This window comes from Hyperoodon ampullatus (assembly GCF_949752795.1).
Source record: "Hyperoodon ampullatus genome assembly, chromosome: 19".
In the NCBI taxonomy this organism is placed as follows: Eukaryota; Metazoa; Chordata; class Mammalia; order Artiodactyla; family Ziphiidae; genus Hyperoodon; species Hyperoodon ampullatus.
Window position 1 is genome coordinate 5,289,141 of NC_136932.1, and position 16,519 is coordinate 5,305,659.

At 43.0% G+C, this 16,519-nt stretch overlaps 2 protein-coding genes across 3 annotated transcripts in view; one reads left to right on the plus strand and one right to left on the minus strand.

Annotated features, from left to right (window-relative positions):
- Positions 1 to 5,664: 5,664 nt before the first annotated feature.
- On the minus strand, positions 5,665 to 5,987 carry LOC307068385 (tumor suppressor candidate 2-like; the record flags this gene model as incomplete). The annotated part of the gene is given in 2 exon segments (XM_079726215.1): positions 5,665 to 5,966; positions 5,969 to 5,987. Coding segments are annotated over 2 exon segments (321 nt in total).
- Positions 5,988 to 8,586: 2,599 nt separating this feature from the next.
- Positions 8,587 to 16,519, plus strand: part of CDK12 (cyclin dependent kinase 12) — a gene marked incomplete at its 5' end in the record, with an annotated part of 38,920 nt that continues 30,987 nt past the window's right edge. For both annotated transcript variants that reach the window (XM_079725014.1, XM_079725015.1), the window contains 2 exons: positions 8,587 to 9,635; positions 13,769 to 14,650. In XM_079725014.1, the coding sequence (XP_079581140.1) occupies positions 8,587 to 9,635; positions 13,769 to 14,650 (1,931 nt within the window). The remainder of the gene's footprint in view (positions 9,636 to 13,768; positions 14,651 to 16,519) is intronic.

Here is a 16,519-nt window from a genome sequence, read left to right on the forward strand (position 1 = left end):
ACGTAGGGCGCCTGCAGTCCCCACTCTTCCCGAGAAGGCTCAGTCTGAAGTCCCCGGCGGCAAGAAGAGAAGGGTGCTCGCGGCCGCCGCCATCTTCCCCAACAGAACTTCCGAAAGATCGCGAGATTAACCGTGATCCTGCGAGAGAGAGGAAAAGGGCTGGGCACCAAATATCGCGAAAAATGGTTAATACGTTGCTACTCGCGAGATTCTCCCCACCCTTCCTGCTCTCTCAATTGTCTCAGACTTCTCGGCCCCTAGGTGTGGAGTTTGGTAGTTGTTAGTGTTCGGCTCCTCTGCGAAAATTGGCACTTTCGTTTTGGCTTTTAAGCAGTTTGCAAATTTAAATCCCCAGCTCTCTTTACTAAAAGACTAGCTCTTCGAAAATATTGTTATCGGGAATATTTTATTAAAATATTCGCTTTCTTGAGATACTAGGTGGAAAAAAGATGTTGGGTGTTTGTAACAATGTCCCAAGCTAGCCCGGTACACGTAATTTACATGTCCTAATTTTCTTTTTAATTTCAGAAATATTTTTCTTGAGCAATTCCAATATTTTGGAAGATCTGGGAGATTCTGGATTAAGGAAAACTTGTTTGCAGCAGTCAGATCATCGGATGCTGTTAATTATCTTTAGGATCCCAAAGGTGTTCACAATTGATTGTATCTTTTTTGTAATCGTAGTGAAAACAAGCAGTTTAGCTAATACTCTACAAATCACAAAGAATGTGTAGTCATATCTCTTGTATCAGTAAGTCCTCACAAAGAGAAAGCTGGAGTAATGCCGAGAAGTTCGTGGTCACTGGAACAAGAGCCAGGCTAAAATACAATTGTGCTAGCATTGGGTGGAAGTTCTTAAAATAGTTAAGGCTACCTTTTTGTTTTTTTATGTTCTTTTTTTCCATACACACCCTTGAGAATAACTGCTGAAAAGTTGGATTTTACCTAGTTTGCTGTAAGGATATTAAGCAATGGATTTCCACTGGTTCTTTAGTCTCAGACTTTCCCCATATTTCAAAAATGATATGCAAACATCCTCCAAAGCCATTCCAGCAGGTAACTGCAGTTCAGATGAGCAGGCACAGTGTAAATTTAATAAGAATAAATCTTTATTTGCCACATGCTTATTGCCACAAAGATATAAACCATGCTCCTTGAAAGTAGAACTTAAATTTTACTTCTTGTCTCTTCCTCGTGCCCTCATTCCTTTCAGTCACTACACAGTGAGTTTCTCGGGGCAGGAATTGCCTCTCATTTCTGAATCCCCACTACCTAGCACTATACCTGGGCTTAGTAGACAAATGTTTTACTGGGCCTAAAAAGCCCCTCTAGACCCAGCTCTTCACCCCTTGCCAAACCCCAGCCACACTGACCTTCCACCTGCAGAGAATTCCTTCACTGCTTCCTCTCCCAAGGTCCTTGAACATGCCTTTTTAACTGCTGGGAGGTCTTTCCCTACCCCACACACCTCTCCTCACTGAGGCCGACTTATTCAGATCTCAATGTAAATGTCTCTTGCTCTGGACTAGAGAAGCAAGGCTTCTCTAACCCCTCACTTGATCAGGTCCTCCGTTATATTATTTCAAATTTCTCTTTAATACCACTTTCACCATCAAAATTAATTAAGTACATGATGATGCATTCAGTGCCTGTCTTCCCTGCTAAACTATCAAGTCCAGGAAGGGCGGCTGCTTTCACTACTGTCTAGTGATACTGCCTAGCTTAGCTCCTGACACATGTCAGAGACTCAATGCATATTGTTGGGATAAACTGATAGTGTTGTCAGATAAAATACAGAACACTCAATTAAATTTGAATTTCAGATAATCAACAAATTTTTTTAGTGTAAAAGTATGTTCATGTAAATCTAGCAAAAGCATTTATCCAAGTGAGAATTTCCAAAGACAGTTCATATTTAAAGTGCTGTGGGAATTCCTCGGCAGTCCAGTTGTTAAGAGTCCATGCGTTCACTGCCAAGGGCCTGGGTTTGATCTCTGGTTGAGGAACTAAGATCCCACAAGCCGTGTGGTATGGCCAAAAAATAAATAAATAAAAACAAAAAATAAAATAAAATGCTGTTTCCTTTCCTGTTATCAAAGTGCTTTTCATCCAACAAATATCTGTGGAGTCCTAATACTTGTGTATTAGGAGCTGGTAATATAAACTTGAAAGCACAGCCCCAGCCCTTGATGGGCTCACCTGATTTAGAGTTCTGAAAATATGACTGGTCACCATAATTGTAGGCACCCAAAAAATTTTTGTTAATTTATTCTTATGCCCAAAGTATCACTGTTGGATACACAGTTACATTTCCCCATGAAAGCTCTCTGTACAAATAAACAATAATGTCTGTACTAAGTGTGGCTAGGAAACGTTAAATCAAAACTTGAAAACAGAATAAACTTTACCAAATTTTAGTCACAGAATAGAATAAGTTATTATTTCTCATCCGAAAATGCAGCTGAAATGACATTGTGGAAAAATTTGTACTCTAAAAGTAAAGATAGGAGAGACGAGTCATTAAATAAGAAAAGCATTTAAGGTACACATAGGAGTAATCTTATATGCCAAGAAGAGGAGGATGGACAAATTTTAAATGACTAAGCTTTGTGGGAGACTCCAGAGGACTCTTTAAACCAAAATCTAAACTAACAAATTGGCCTTGGGGTGGGGGAAAATTATAACTTTAGTTAAATATTTCCCCTTGTGTACAGCCTAAGGAGAAGCTTTCTGACCTGCTTTGGGAGATTTACAGGGAAACTACAGTCATCACCTGACTGATCACCTTGGGCTTCCCAGAGTTGCCCTGACTCCCTGCCCTGGGAGGTCATGCAAATAAAGCAAATCATGCAGTCCTGGAATTTCAGAGTTCAAAGTTTTTCTGTAGAGGGAAGCAACCCTTATTTTACAAAGGCACAATTCTCACCAGTTTTTGGGCCAATCTCAGCAGTTGTATTTAACAATTTAGACACACTGAAAATGGCTTGAAGGCTTAAAGACATAACACCATAAAACTCCTAGAAGAGAACATAGGCAAAACATTCTCTGACAATAAATCATACCAATGTTTTCTTAGGTCAGTCTCCCAGGGCAATAGAAATAAAAGCAAAAATAAACAAACGGGACTTCCCTGGTGGTCCAGTGGGTAAGACTCCACACTCCCAGTGCAGGGGGCCTGGGTTTGATCTCTGGTCAGGGAACTAGATCCCACATGCGTGCCTCAACTAAGAGTCTGCATGCAGCATGCGGCCACTAAGATCCCTTGAACCTCAACTAAGACCAAGCACAGCCTAAATAAATAAATAGTTTAAAAAATGTACCATATCTTTTAAAAAAATCAAAAATAAACAAATGGGACCTAATCAAACGTATAAGCTTTTGTACAGCAAAGGAAACCATAAAACGAAAAGACAAGCTATAGACTGGGAGAAAAATATTTGCAAATGATGAGACCGACAAGGGCTTAATTTCCAAAATATACAAACAGTTAATGCAACTCAATAACCAAAAAAAAAACAATCAAAAGATGGACAGAAGATCTAAATAGACATTTCTCCAAAGAAGACATACAGATGGCCAACAGGCACATAAAGAGATGTTCAACATCGCTAATTATTAGAGAAATGTGGAAATCAAAACTACAGTGAGGTACCAGCTCACACTGGTCAGAATGGCCATCATTAAAATGTCTACAAATAATAAATGCTGGAGAGGGTGTGGAGAAAAGGGAACCCTCCTACACTGTTGATGGGAATGTAAATTGGTGCAGCCACTGTGAAAAACAGTATGGAGGTTCCCCCCAAAAATAAAAATGGAGGTGCCATATGATCCAGCAATCCCACTCCTGGGCATGTATCTGGACAAAACTATAACTCAAAAAGATACATGGGGCTTCCCTGGTGGTGCAGTGGTTGAGAGTCCGCCTGCCGATGCAGGGGACGCGGGTTTGTGCCCCGGTCTGGGAAGATCCCACATGCCGCGGAGCGGCTGGGCCTGTGAGCCATGGCCGCTGAGCCTGCGCGTCCGGAGCCTGTGCTCCGCAACGGGAGAGGCCACAACGGTGAGAGTCCCGCGTACCGCAAAAAAAAAAAAAAAAAAGGAAAATTGATAGAGTAATTTTGCTGAACTCATGCCAACGTTTAATAAAGTGGACCAGTCACTTCATCTAATTGGCTCATTAAGTCTCACGTCATCTGCCATCATGTTAGACACTGGTGGAGACCTTTACATCCAGGCCTTCTTGCAGCAATGAATGAGGAGTTACCACACCTGAGTTCAAGTACTTAATTCTATCCTCTTTTTTTCTTTCTTTTTTCTTGATGGTATTAATTTTACTTCAGTAGATGATTAAAAAGTTGTCATGAAAAACTTAGTCTTTTTCTTGGCTGAGCCGCATGGCATGTGGGACCCTAGTTCCCCCATCAGGGATGGAACCGGGGCCCCTGGCAGTGAGAGCACCGAGTCATAACCACTGGACCACCAGGAATTCCCCGTCTTTTTTTTTTTTGGCAGGGTCTACAAATAATTTTATTGAACAAATAACACAACAGCCTTCCTAGATTGAGGGCTACCCTCCCCAAGCCATTTCTCACACGCTTAAAGAACAGAGTTTGCCCAGTAAGGAATTAAAAAAAAAAGTCATTTTTATGTAGAAATCAGACTCTGCCCCAACATCCTGGACTAGACTATTTACAAGATTTCACATTTTAAGTATTCCTTTATGATTGTTCTCTCCTTTCTCTCCCTACCCAGGGCTCCAGTACTTTCCTCTTACTGATCCTGAAGGGATGGGTATACTGTAGTGGAAGGGGTGGTGGGCTCCTCAGAGCTACTGGCACCAGCCCTAGGGTGCTGTCCCTTATCACAGGGTGGTGGATGTGTAAGGGCAAGGGGGATTAGACACAGTAGGTGGGATGTGGCAACACCCCATAGGCACAGGCATCCAGAGCCCTTCCTGATCCCCATCCTATGCCCTCTCAGTTGGGGTGGGGGTCAACAACTAGTTGCAGTGGGGAGGGATCAGCCCAGCCCCGGGTAGAGGGAGAAACCTCCCACACCTATTGACAGCCAGCAAACTGTCCATCCATCTGGGGGTGGGAACAGATGGGCAGGTAGGCAGGAAGAATCAGGCTTGTTCTGCCTCCAGCTTCTGTCCAACACAGGAGGAATCGAGGTAGCAAACAGCTGCAATGCTCCAACGAGAGGGTAAAGGAAGTGAGGGAAAGGAAGTTCCCATTTGTGTACAGCTCCCACAGCCCTGGGGCTGGAAAAAGGCAGACCATACTTGTAAAGTGCTGTAGCCTCCAGCAGGGCTGGGCCCTAGGCAAGCTTGGAAGAATGCAGGCCAGGCAAGGGCACAGGAACCACGCATTCCTGACCAGCATATGCCCTGCCATGCTCCTTGTAGGGATTGCTGGGAAAGGTGGACTGGTAACTCCGCCATCAGCCCTTGCCAGCCACCAGCCACCTCTTGTCCACAGACAAACCAACACCCAACCAGCATTGTAGGACTGCCCTGCTCACAGGTGAAGGTTCCGGGCCAGTGGAGTTTATTCACGGTTGTGGCCCCAGCCTAGGTTCCTCAATGGAAGCCACACCTTGAGCCTGGGGGTTTCTTGCTGGGGCAGGGCGTGTTTATGCCTGCCACCCCTCAGGCTCACACCTCTAGAGGATCACAGGGAAATCCACGTGGATGCGGGGGGGATCCAGCTTCACGATGCCCTGAGGAATCAGGTTCTTATGTACCCGCCTCAGCTTGGCCCGCTTCTGCCCGTTCTTGGTGACGATTGTCTCCTCATAGAACTCGTGAGCCAGATCCCCATCCTCGTCATAGAACATGGAGCCGCGGCGAGTGAATACGAAGCGGGGCACGACTCGGCCTCGCGGTCGCACCAAAGCTTGCTCAGCGACAGCCGCCTCCGGGCCGCCGCCCCTCGCCGCCGAGGCGAAGGGCCACAGGTCCCGAGTTTGGAGCCGCTGGCGCCCATGTCAGGGCCGCCGGCGCATGGCGGGCCCCGCGGCAGCTTCGCTCTCACAGGGCCGTCCGCGCCGCCATGCCCCGCCTCCGCTCGCAGGTGCCGCCGCCGCAGCCTTCCCTCATTTTTTTTAAATGAAGATTTATGGGCTCAAACATTTGAGTAAAAAACTTTTTTTGTACCCAAAGCAACAAGAACATTTTCAGGGAGTGATTTGGAGAGTAGGTTTTTCTGCCTTCATTCAGTATGTTTTCTGGCTCCTAATTTACTGGCTGCTCTTTTCATATACAAATCCGTATCTACTCTTTCTGGTCCAACTCAAATGTCATACTTTTTTAAAAATTTTTATTTATTTATTTTTGGCTGTGTTGGGGCTTCGCTGCTGCACGCGGGCTTTCTCTAGTTGCGGCGAGTGGGGGCTACTCTTCCTTGCAGTGCGCGGGCTTCTCATTGCGGTGGCGTCTCATTGCGGAGCACGGGCTCTAGGCGTGCGGGCTTCAGTAGTTGTGGCACATGGGCTCAGTAGTTGTGGCTCGCGGGCTTAGTTGCTCCGCGGCATGTGGGATCTTCCCAGACCAGGGGTCGAACCCGTGTCCCGTGCATTGGCAGGCGGATTATTAACCACTGCGCCACCAGGGAAGGGAAGCCCTACGACTGTCATACTTCTATAAAGCTTTCTCTTACCACTCCCAACCTTCTTTTGAACCTCCCCACTGCTCTGTATCATTCTTACGACATTTATTACCTTACATTTTGAGGTATGAATATATTGTCTATATCCTTCTTGAGGGGTCTCAGTGGGCACTAGTACACGGAGAAGGACCTTAAAGTCTCACACACATATATTTATTGAAGAAAAGAATGGGGAAGCTTGGACAAGCCACTTAGCTTCTCTGTTCCTTAGTCACCTCATTAATGCAACCTATTTCAGGGGTAAGTTGTGAAGAGGTAAATTGTGAACGGAATGAGTTAACACGTGCCAAGGAGTTTTGAAAGATAAAAAATGAGGGGCAGTGTAAGATACTTTTTCCTGTTCATGAATACTATGCTTTGCTTGTTCATAACTATAATCTTCTGTGTGAAGATAAATGGCTAAATGATTACAAAAGAATGTTGTTGTTGTTGTTTTCCTGTGTTGGGTCTTCGTTGTTGTGCCCGGGATTTCTCTCTAGTTGTGGCGAGCAGGGGGTACTCTTCGCTGTGGTGTGTGGGCTTCTCATTGCTGTGGCTTCTCTTGTTGTGGAGCACAGGCTCTAGGTGCACGGGCTTCAGTAGTCGTAGCATGCAGGCTCAGTAGTTGTGGCTCGTGGGCTGTAGAACACAGGCTCAGTAGTTGTGGTGCACTGGCTTAATTGCTCCACGGCACGTGGGATATTCCCGGACCTACGTACCCTGCATTGGCAGGCAGATTCTTAACCACTGCACCACCAGGAAAGTCCCCAGACGTGAATTTTAATCTCTTCTTTGGCCCTTGCTGGATTAGCTTTGTTACCCTAAGTAACTTACTCAACTTTTTTGAGTCCGGGTTTCCTTATCTGTAAAATAGGGATGAGGAAATCGTGTTTTGCACGCCAGTACGAGAATTAGTATTAGTATATGCACGTATTAGTATATGCTACCTAAGTGGGAAGAATCGTTAATACTTAGGGAGTTGGGTTGAAATAGCCCCACATTTGCCCTTTATCCTGTTGACAGTATTTTCATCCTGGTATCTAAAGGAGCTGTTACAGAGTATGCAAAAATTAGTTTGCGCCGGAACTTGGGAATATGTATTTGTTCAATGAGTTATTAATAAAGTCTTGAATTCAAAAATTCCCCCTAGGTCCTTTTCAATAAAGTTTTGCTCAAACGGGGAGCTGGGATCTTATCGCGAGAATCTGGCGGAATGCGTTTCTGGCCCGGGACTTGCTCTCGCGTTGTTTGAGGAGGCAGTGGCGAGAGGTGAAAGGAAACACGAAATACCGCGAGAGAACTGCAGATTCTCACGATATTTCCTGGGATTACCCCCTCCCCCTTCCTCCCAGTGCCGTTTCGGTTTAACCTAGTGTGTGACTGTGAGCCTCAGAGAGGGAGCGAGTGAGTGTGAGGTATTGCGGTGAGGCGGAAGCTAGAAAAGGGGCTCTTTCAGGAGCGAGGGACAAAGGGGGCGTGAGGCACCTAGGCCGCGGGACCCCAGCGACAGGAAGCCGCCCCGAGCCGGGCTACCGGGTAGGGGAAGGGCTCGCGCAGCCCTCACAGGGCCCGAGAGCCGGAGTCGGCCCCACAGCCCCGGGCCGTCGGCTTCCTACTTCCTCGACCTCCCCGGCGCCTGGGCCTGAGGATTGGCTCGGCGTGGGGAGGAGGGGAAACAGACTCGAGCGGCTACCCGTTGTCTCGCAACTCCACTGCTGAGGAACTCTCATTTCTTCCCTGGCTCCTTCACCCCCCACCTCATGTAGGAGGGTGCTGAGGAGTCGGGAGGGAGGAGGAGCCTGGGCTACCGTCCCTTCCCTCCCCACCCCCTTGTAGGGGCGCTTTGGTAGGCGTGGGGCTGGGGCTGGGGGGGAGGGTGGGGGTTACTTTTTGGAGTGCTGGGGAACTTTTTCCCCTTTTTGAGGCCAGGGGAAAGGGAATGCCCAATCCAGAGAGACATGGGGGCAAGAAGGACGGGAGTGGAGGAGCTTCTGGAACTTTGCAGCCGTCATCGGGAGGTGGCAGCTCCAACAGCAGAGAGCGTCACCGCTTGGTGTCGAAGCACAAGCGGCATAGGTCCAAGCACTCCAAAGACATGGGGTTGGTGACCCCCGAAGCAGCACCTTTGGGTACAATTATCAAACCTTTGGTGGAGTATGATGACATTAGCTCTGATTCCGATACCTTCTCTGACGACATGGCCTTCAAACTGGACCGGAGGGAGACTGATGAACGTCGCGCGACTGACCGGAGTGACCGCCTGCACAAACACCGTCACCACCAGCACAGACGTTCCCGGGACTTACTAAAAACTAAACAGTCAGAGAAAGAAAAGAACCTGGAAGCCTCTAGCAAGTCGGGATCGATGAAGGACCGGATATCAGGAAGTTCAAAGCGTTCAAATGAGGAGAATGATGACCATGGGAAGTCGCAGATCTCCAAAAGCAGCAGCAACAAGGAATCCAGGTCATCCAAACTCCATAAGGAGAAGACCCGGAAAGAACGTGAGCTGAAGTCCGGGCACAAAGACCGGAGTAAAAGTCATCGGAAGCGGGAAACACCCAAAAGTTACAAAACCGTGGACAGCCCCAAACGGAGGTCCAGGAGTCCCCACCGGAAGTGGTCGGACAGCCCCAAGCAAGATGATAGCCCCTCAGGAGCTTCTTACGGCCAAGATTATGACCTTAGTCCCCCGAGATCTCACACCTCTAGCAATTATGACTCCTACAAGAAGAGTCCGGGAAGTACCTCAAGAAGGCAGTCGATCAGCCCACCTTACAAGGAGCCTTCGGCCTACCAGTCCAGCACACGGTCACCCAGTCCCTACAGTAGACGACAGAGGTCCGTGAGTCCCTATAGCCGGCGACGTTCTTCCAGCTATGAAAGGAGTGGCTCTTACAGTGGGAGATCACCCAGTCCCTACGGCCGAAGGCGGTCCAGCAGCCCTTTCCTGAGCAAGCGCTCTCTGAGCCGGAGTCCGCTCCCCAGGTGAGCTATCTGTCTAACAGCCCGTTCTTTCTTACGCCGGCTTATGAGGAACTGGCGATTAGACATGGTAACATTTTGTTGAAGCCCCCAGTGTTCATCATTGACTAGAACACTTCGCTGTTGGCTAGTCATCATGTAGGTGAGCCTGGTGGCCTCTTAACCCAGAACTGGAGAAGTGCAGAGTTCACATGCCTACAGCTGCTAAAGGTAGGTACTTCCAGGGGTGGGATCTTCAGCTGTAAGCTCCCATGTGAGAAAAACCATAGGCTTCTGCTTACTGACTGCATAGGATTGATACTGGGGCCCAGAGTTAATCCAGCTATTTCGGTTGCTTTGTCTTAACTTTTTAAAAATCACTTGGTATTAGTGCCTTAGGCTTCATTGGACCTGATTGGAGATGTAAGAAATTAAAATTTTTTCATTTGTATTATCTCGGGGCTGTTTGCCTAAGTCATCTACCATTTGTGCTGTCCCCTGAGTCTCCAAACTTGTAAGTTTATTTCCTAACTGACAATTTTTTGGTAACTTACAAGAGACGCCTGTCTTTTTTTTTTTTTTTTTTTTTTTTTTTTTGCGGTACGCAGGCCTCTCACTGTTGTGTTGTGGCCTCTCCCGTTGCGGAGCACAGGCTCCGGCCGCGCAGGCTCAGCGGCCACGGCTCACGGGCCCAGCCGCTCCGCGGCATGTGGGATCTTCCCGGACCGGGTCACGAACCCGCGTCCCCTGCATCGGCAGGCGGACTCTCAACCACTGCGCCACCAGGGAAGCCCGAGACTCCTGTCTTTTATGTGATGTTTCTAGTGGAAATTCAGCCAATTAGTTCTTTTTCCCTTTTATGGTATAACCTAGCAGAAATTGGTTCCAAGGATAATTTGATTTTATTTACAGCATCACCATTGACTTATTTGTGACCACAGGTGAATTTCAAAATCTTTCTCTTAAAAATTGGTAATAGTACCTTCACTGTGATATTTTTGGTGAGAAAGTCATGTTAGTTTGAAATTTAATTGTTGAAGTGAATTGTCTACAGAAAACTGTTCTTGTTTCTAGGTGGTGAGATGTACCTCCCTCTTTGTAGACTTAACATTTTCCTCAAAAGCAGAACTTGGGCTTTGGAGTTAGACCTGAGTGGAATCCTAATCTTGCTTTGTGACCTTTGGCGTATAATTTAATTTCTCTGTGTGTGAAATGAGAATAATAACTACCTTCTTCTAGAGTTGTTGTGAGGATTTATTAGTAAATATGAATGCATAAGCCAGGTACAGTGCCTGGTACTTGGAGCCAGTCAGTAAATTCTATCAATGAATGAGGGAAATGTTGTTGAACACTAGTAGAGAAATTATGCGAATTTGAAAAAATCCATGCATGTCTTTTATATGTCAATGTGAATAATTTTTGCTGACTTAAAGTTATAATTATTCATAAACTAGTTTGAATTCATCAAGCTACAGGAGTTCCTAGTTGTCAGAGTCTGAAATTCCTTAGGCTTTTCCCCTCCATTTTATTACAATTTTTCAAACACAGAAAAGTTGAAAGAATTGTAGTGAGGACTCAAGTATGTACCACCTAGATTCTGCAATTAATATTTGCTATACATTTTATCATCTCTATCCATCTCTCCACCTTCATTTGTTTTGATTCATCTCAAAGTAAGTTGCAGACATCCATATACTTCACTATAAACACTTTAGCATGTACACCATTAGCTAGAGTTGACTTTTTTGTTTTTGGAGGGATGAGGGGTAAATTTATATACAGTGAAATGGATGTCTTAAGTGTACCATTTGTAAAATTGCTTAGTTTTTTAAGGATGCCTAAGAAATATTCTCAGAATATTTGTTTTCTTGAGGGAGTAGTTTCATTAAGGCTGTTCTGAGAACTTTTGATTGTTATGGGGTTTGGGAATACAGAATTACATTGAGGCTAAAACACTAAAACAAGTTTCAGTAAAAACTGCTACTTTGCAATGATTCCTTTTGGAGTCAAATCTCAAGTTCTCTCTTCCTCTACTCACTTAGTTGGAACTAGTGCAGTGATGGTAAAAATAAATCAAGAAAGAATTGGAGACACAGTATTATAGGACACAAATATAAACACTACATAATAATCCTGGAGTCACATGCACGTTTTTAGTTGGCTTGAAAAGAGCATTATGTGTTTGGGTGTGTGCGTTATGTACGTATTTTTCCTCATTCAATTTCTTAGAGTCAGAGTGGAGGAACATACAGATCCCTTTTATGGTATTCTCTTTTTTTTTTCCCTTGAGAGAGACAGTCAAAATTAAACAAAAGATTTCATTTTTAAAGGCTGAAAATGCTTTGGCAGAAACGCAAGGTTTTTGCATCCACCAAATTAGTAGTGATTAATAGTAGAAATTTCATTTCAAATGGTGGAACCTAACTTAATTCAGGGAAAAAATACATTTGTTTTTGAAGACAATTTTTTTTGTTGCCTGCATTTACCTATTTGTTGTTCCCTTTACCCCCTTTTTTCCTTGAAGAGTGGACCTGGACCTCAAATGTAACATTTATATAACTTATGGCCATCCAAACGTCCTATTAACAGTAGGCTTCTGTTCAGAAGTTGAAGGTTTGTAGCAGAGTTCCTTAGGAAGATTTAGTCATGCTGAAAGATGAAAGAAACGGTGGTTTGTAGAGCAGGGTCTCTGACATTACTTAGTGTTTTCCTGAGATAGGGTTAGTTTTAGACCAGCCTATAATTCAATCAGAGAAAACCTCTTGTTTTAGCCACTTATTTACAAGAGAAGTATTAGTTTTCTGAAGGGTAAGTGGATATTTGGTAAATTCACTTAACTACTTTCAGTATTTTATATCCTCATGTTCATATATACGTTGTTGTTATTGTTGTTTCGAGCACTTTGATTCCAATGATAACTTTACATTTTAATAAACTTGGAAGAAAGTTTCCAAAAAGCATTATAGGTAGAAGAAAATCATGACTAACATCATGTGAGTTGCTTCACCTACCATGTATATGCTATTTGTTTTGAAACATTTTGAATCACATCAGTCTTACCAATGATCAACGATAAAGGGAGATATTGAAGATCTGGAATGGGAACAATTTGTTTTACACTACTGGGCAAATTATCTTTTGTCCAGTCACATTTTTTGTGCTAATTTCTTTTTCCTCCTCACACTGAGGCCTGAGCACATTAGGCTTTATGAAAAAGCAAAAAAGAATTAATAGGGTTTGGGTTTTAATTTAGAATAATCTGCCTTATAGATTCCCAGATTTTACTTTCCAATCCTTCCCCAATAATGGAGAAGATAAGTTGAACATGCTATAATACCTTGCTTTATGAATTCCTAAAAAGTTTATTGGAAATCATTTTATATTTGAAAGTACTAGAAGCCATCACAGTTTTAAGAACGTCTAATAAATTATTTTGGTAAGACAGTTTCTCCGGTTTATCTAGTTTTTGTAAATCCTAACTCTTGTATATTGGGGGTTTGTTTAGTATAGACGCAACTTAATTATAAAGTGAGGATACAAGGAACAGAATCTTTTCCTGGGATTTCTCAATAAAATAGCTGTCTAGTTTTAAAAATTTAGGTTTTGGTGAAATGTGCTAGTTACTTTTAACTTCCTAATTGATATAACTGACGTTTAGCATTAAGTATGACTTTTTAAAATCATGTTTTCACTTTATCAGATATTTAAACCAAAATGCTAAAAGTAATCATTGTGAATATGGGTATTTTCTAACATGGGAAAAAAGTATCCATCCATTTTCCTTCAGTTGAATAAGTAGCGGATAATTTTTAGATTATATGATTGAAATATGTTGCCATGCAGGATTTATTTCCTTCTAATCTATTTTTTTAAGTAAAGGACAGTTGTAAATTTACAGAAAAATTGTAAAGATAGTACAAAGAATTCTTTTATGTCCTCAAACTCAGTTTCCCCTATTGTTAACATCTTACATTTGTTACAATTAATGAACCAATATTGATACATTATTATTATTATTTGATGGTATCTAATCTATTTTTAAGATTGCTAAATACTCAGTGGGTTTTTTAAGTTACAGTTCTTCATAGTTTGTTTAACTGATCTATTCCACATTGCTGTAGTCTTATCCATTTTAAACTGCTTTTTTCTTTTTCCAGTAGAAAATCCATGAAGTCTAGAAGTAGAAGTCCCGCATATTCAAGACACTCATCTTCTCATAGTAAAAAGAAGAGATCCGGGTCACGCAGTCGACATTCCAGTATCTCACCTGTCAGGCTTCCACTGAACTCCAGCTTGGGAGCTGAACTCAGTAGGAAAAAGAAGGAAAGAGCAGCTGCTGCTGCAGCAAAAATGGATGGAAAGGAATCCAAGGGTTCACCTATATTTTTGCCTAGAAAAGAGAACAGTTCAGTAGAGGCTAAGGATTCAGGCTTGGAGTCTAAAAAGTTACCCAGAGGTGTAAAATTGGAAAAATCTGCCCCAGATACTGAACTGGTGAATGTAACACATCTAAATACAGAGGTCAAAAATTCTTTAGATACAGGGAAAATAAAGTTGGATGAGAACTCTGAAAAACATCCTGTTCTTAAAGATTCGAAAGGACAGGGAACAAGAGACTCTAAACCTGTAGCACTGACAGAGGAGATTGCTACTCCAAAAGAGACAGAGACATCTGAAAAGGAGACCCTTCCACCTCTTCCCACAGTTACTTCTCCACCTCCTTTGCCAACTACTACCCCTCCACCTCAGACACCCCCCTTGCCACCTTTGCCTCCACTACCAGCTCTTCCACAGCAACCACCTCTGCCTCCTCCCCAACCAGCATTTAGTCAGGTTCCTTCTTCTAGTACTTCAACTTTGCCCCCTTCTATTCACCCAAGGACATCAACTCTGTCCTCTCAGGCAAATTCTCAGCCCCCTGTACAGGTTTCTGTGAAGACTCAAGTATCTGTAACAGCTGCTATTCCACACCTAAAAACTTCAACGTTGCCTCCTCTGCCCCTCCCACCCTTATTACTGGGAGATGATGACATGGATAGGTAAGTCCTGTAGTTAACTGGGAAATTTTAACCCTCTTGTTCTAAGTGTAATGTATTTTTTGTTCTCAAGCTTTGTCAAAATTGATCTAACGAATGGCTGTTTAGAATGCTTTCATGAATAGGAAATGCCTTTGATGTTTGGTTTTCAGTGGAAAAGTCCTTATGTATGACATTTATTAGGAAAAGAGAATTACAGTGTGAGGTCTAGTAACTCTTTTTCTCATAAGTGTATTTATTGATAATTTTGATTCAAATTTTAAAAACTCGTGTTTTTCTCCTTAAATTTTTTTTTTTTTTTTGGCGGTACGCAGGCCTCTCACTGTTGTGGCCTCTCCCGTTGCGGAGCACAGGCTCCGGACGCGCAGGCTCAGCGGCCATGGCTCACGGGCCCAGCCGCTCCGCGGCATGTGGGATCTTCCCAGACCGGGGCACGAACCCGTGTCCCCTGCATCAGCAGGCGGACTCTCAAACCACTGCGCCACCAGGGAAGCCCTCTCCTTAAGTTTTTATATTGAAAATTTTAATATTAAATAGCTGCAAAAAAGTTAAAAGAATATAATTAATACCTGTATACTCTTCACCTCGATTCACCAGTTGTTAATTTTTTTGCCATATTTGTTTTAACTGTAGATATCATGACACTTCTGAATACTTGAGCATGTCTCTCCTAACAAGAACATTTTCCTATATAATCACAATACCTTTATCACCCTAAAAAACTTATCATTCATTTATTAAATAATATCAGTAGCATATCAATAATAATAATAACCTCAGTGGTCCCAAAAATGTCTTTTATAGCTACTTTTTTTTTCCTCCTGATGCTTTAAAAAAATTAATTATCCTGTAAGAAGAAAAGAACAATATGTAGAATCTTTGCTAATTAGAATATAAATTCACAGTGGGGTGATGGGAAGAGCTCTAATTTTAATGAGTCCTCTGAGTGTTGAAAACTGAAATGATTTGAAGCATGAATCTGATTTCATGGAAGGCATTAGGAAATATATTTGTTTAATTTCTTGACAGGCCTAGCCAGGCAAGTACCACCAAACAAACATGATTTAGCAGTGACATACGCCATGGCAATCTTTGTGTTATTCTTTTTTCTATGGAGATTCTGCCCTCTTGTTCTGGAGGATATGAGTTTCACTTATTGCAACAAACTTCCACTGTAAGCACAAAAATAAGTATTATCAGTCTTGCATCCCAGACCAATTCCCAAGCTTCCCTTACTTTCCAGGTGACATCAGTAGTTTGAACAGTGATACATTTCAGCCCTTTAGGTTTATATTTTTTCAGATTACACTCTGTGCTTTTTTTAGAAGGTGCAAGTGCAATAAATGAGGGGGAAAGAGATTATTTAAAAGAATGGCTCCATTACTATATTTACTATATTTATATTTACTATAGCTGTAAATCTGATTTTAAAGAAAAATTCCACATGCTCTTTCTAATATTAATAGGTATTTATGAATTCTGTCACATCCTGAGAACTGCAAAGAACAGAACCTGAAATTTATGTAGAAAAATTTGTTTGAGGTACACAATATACTTCTCATAGATACAAGCGATATATTTTTACAGTTTTTGTTGGAAAATAGTCAGTTGAGTATCACCCAAAGGGAACCTAGGCCACTATATCCACAGGAACCTTGTTTAAATATTAGTTTACGTAGTGGCTAGGACAATATCAGTGTGGCTAAGAATCTTCCTTTTGAAATGTTTACTTGGCTAACCAAATAGCTGATGAACCTGCCTACCATGCGTCAGCATAGAGTGCAGGTTTCCAGAGGTGGAACAATTTTGATAGAAAGCACATAGGAATTTTTATCTTTCAGATTGTGGATGAGGGGTAAAGTAAGACCAGTC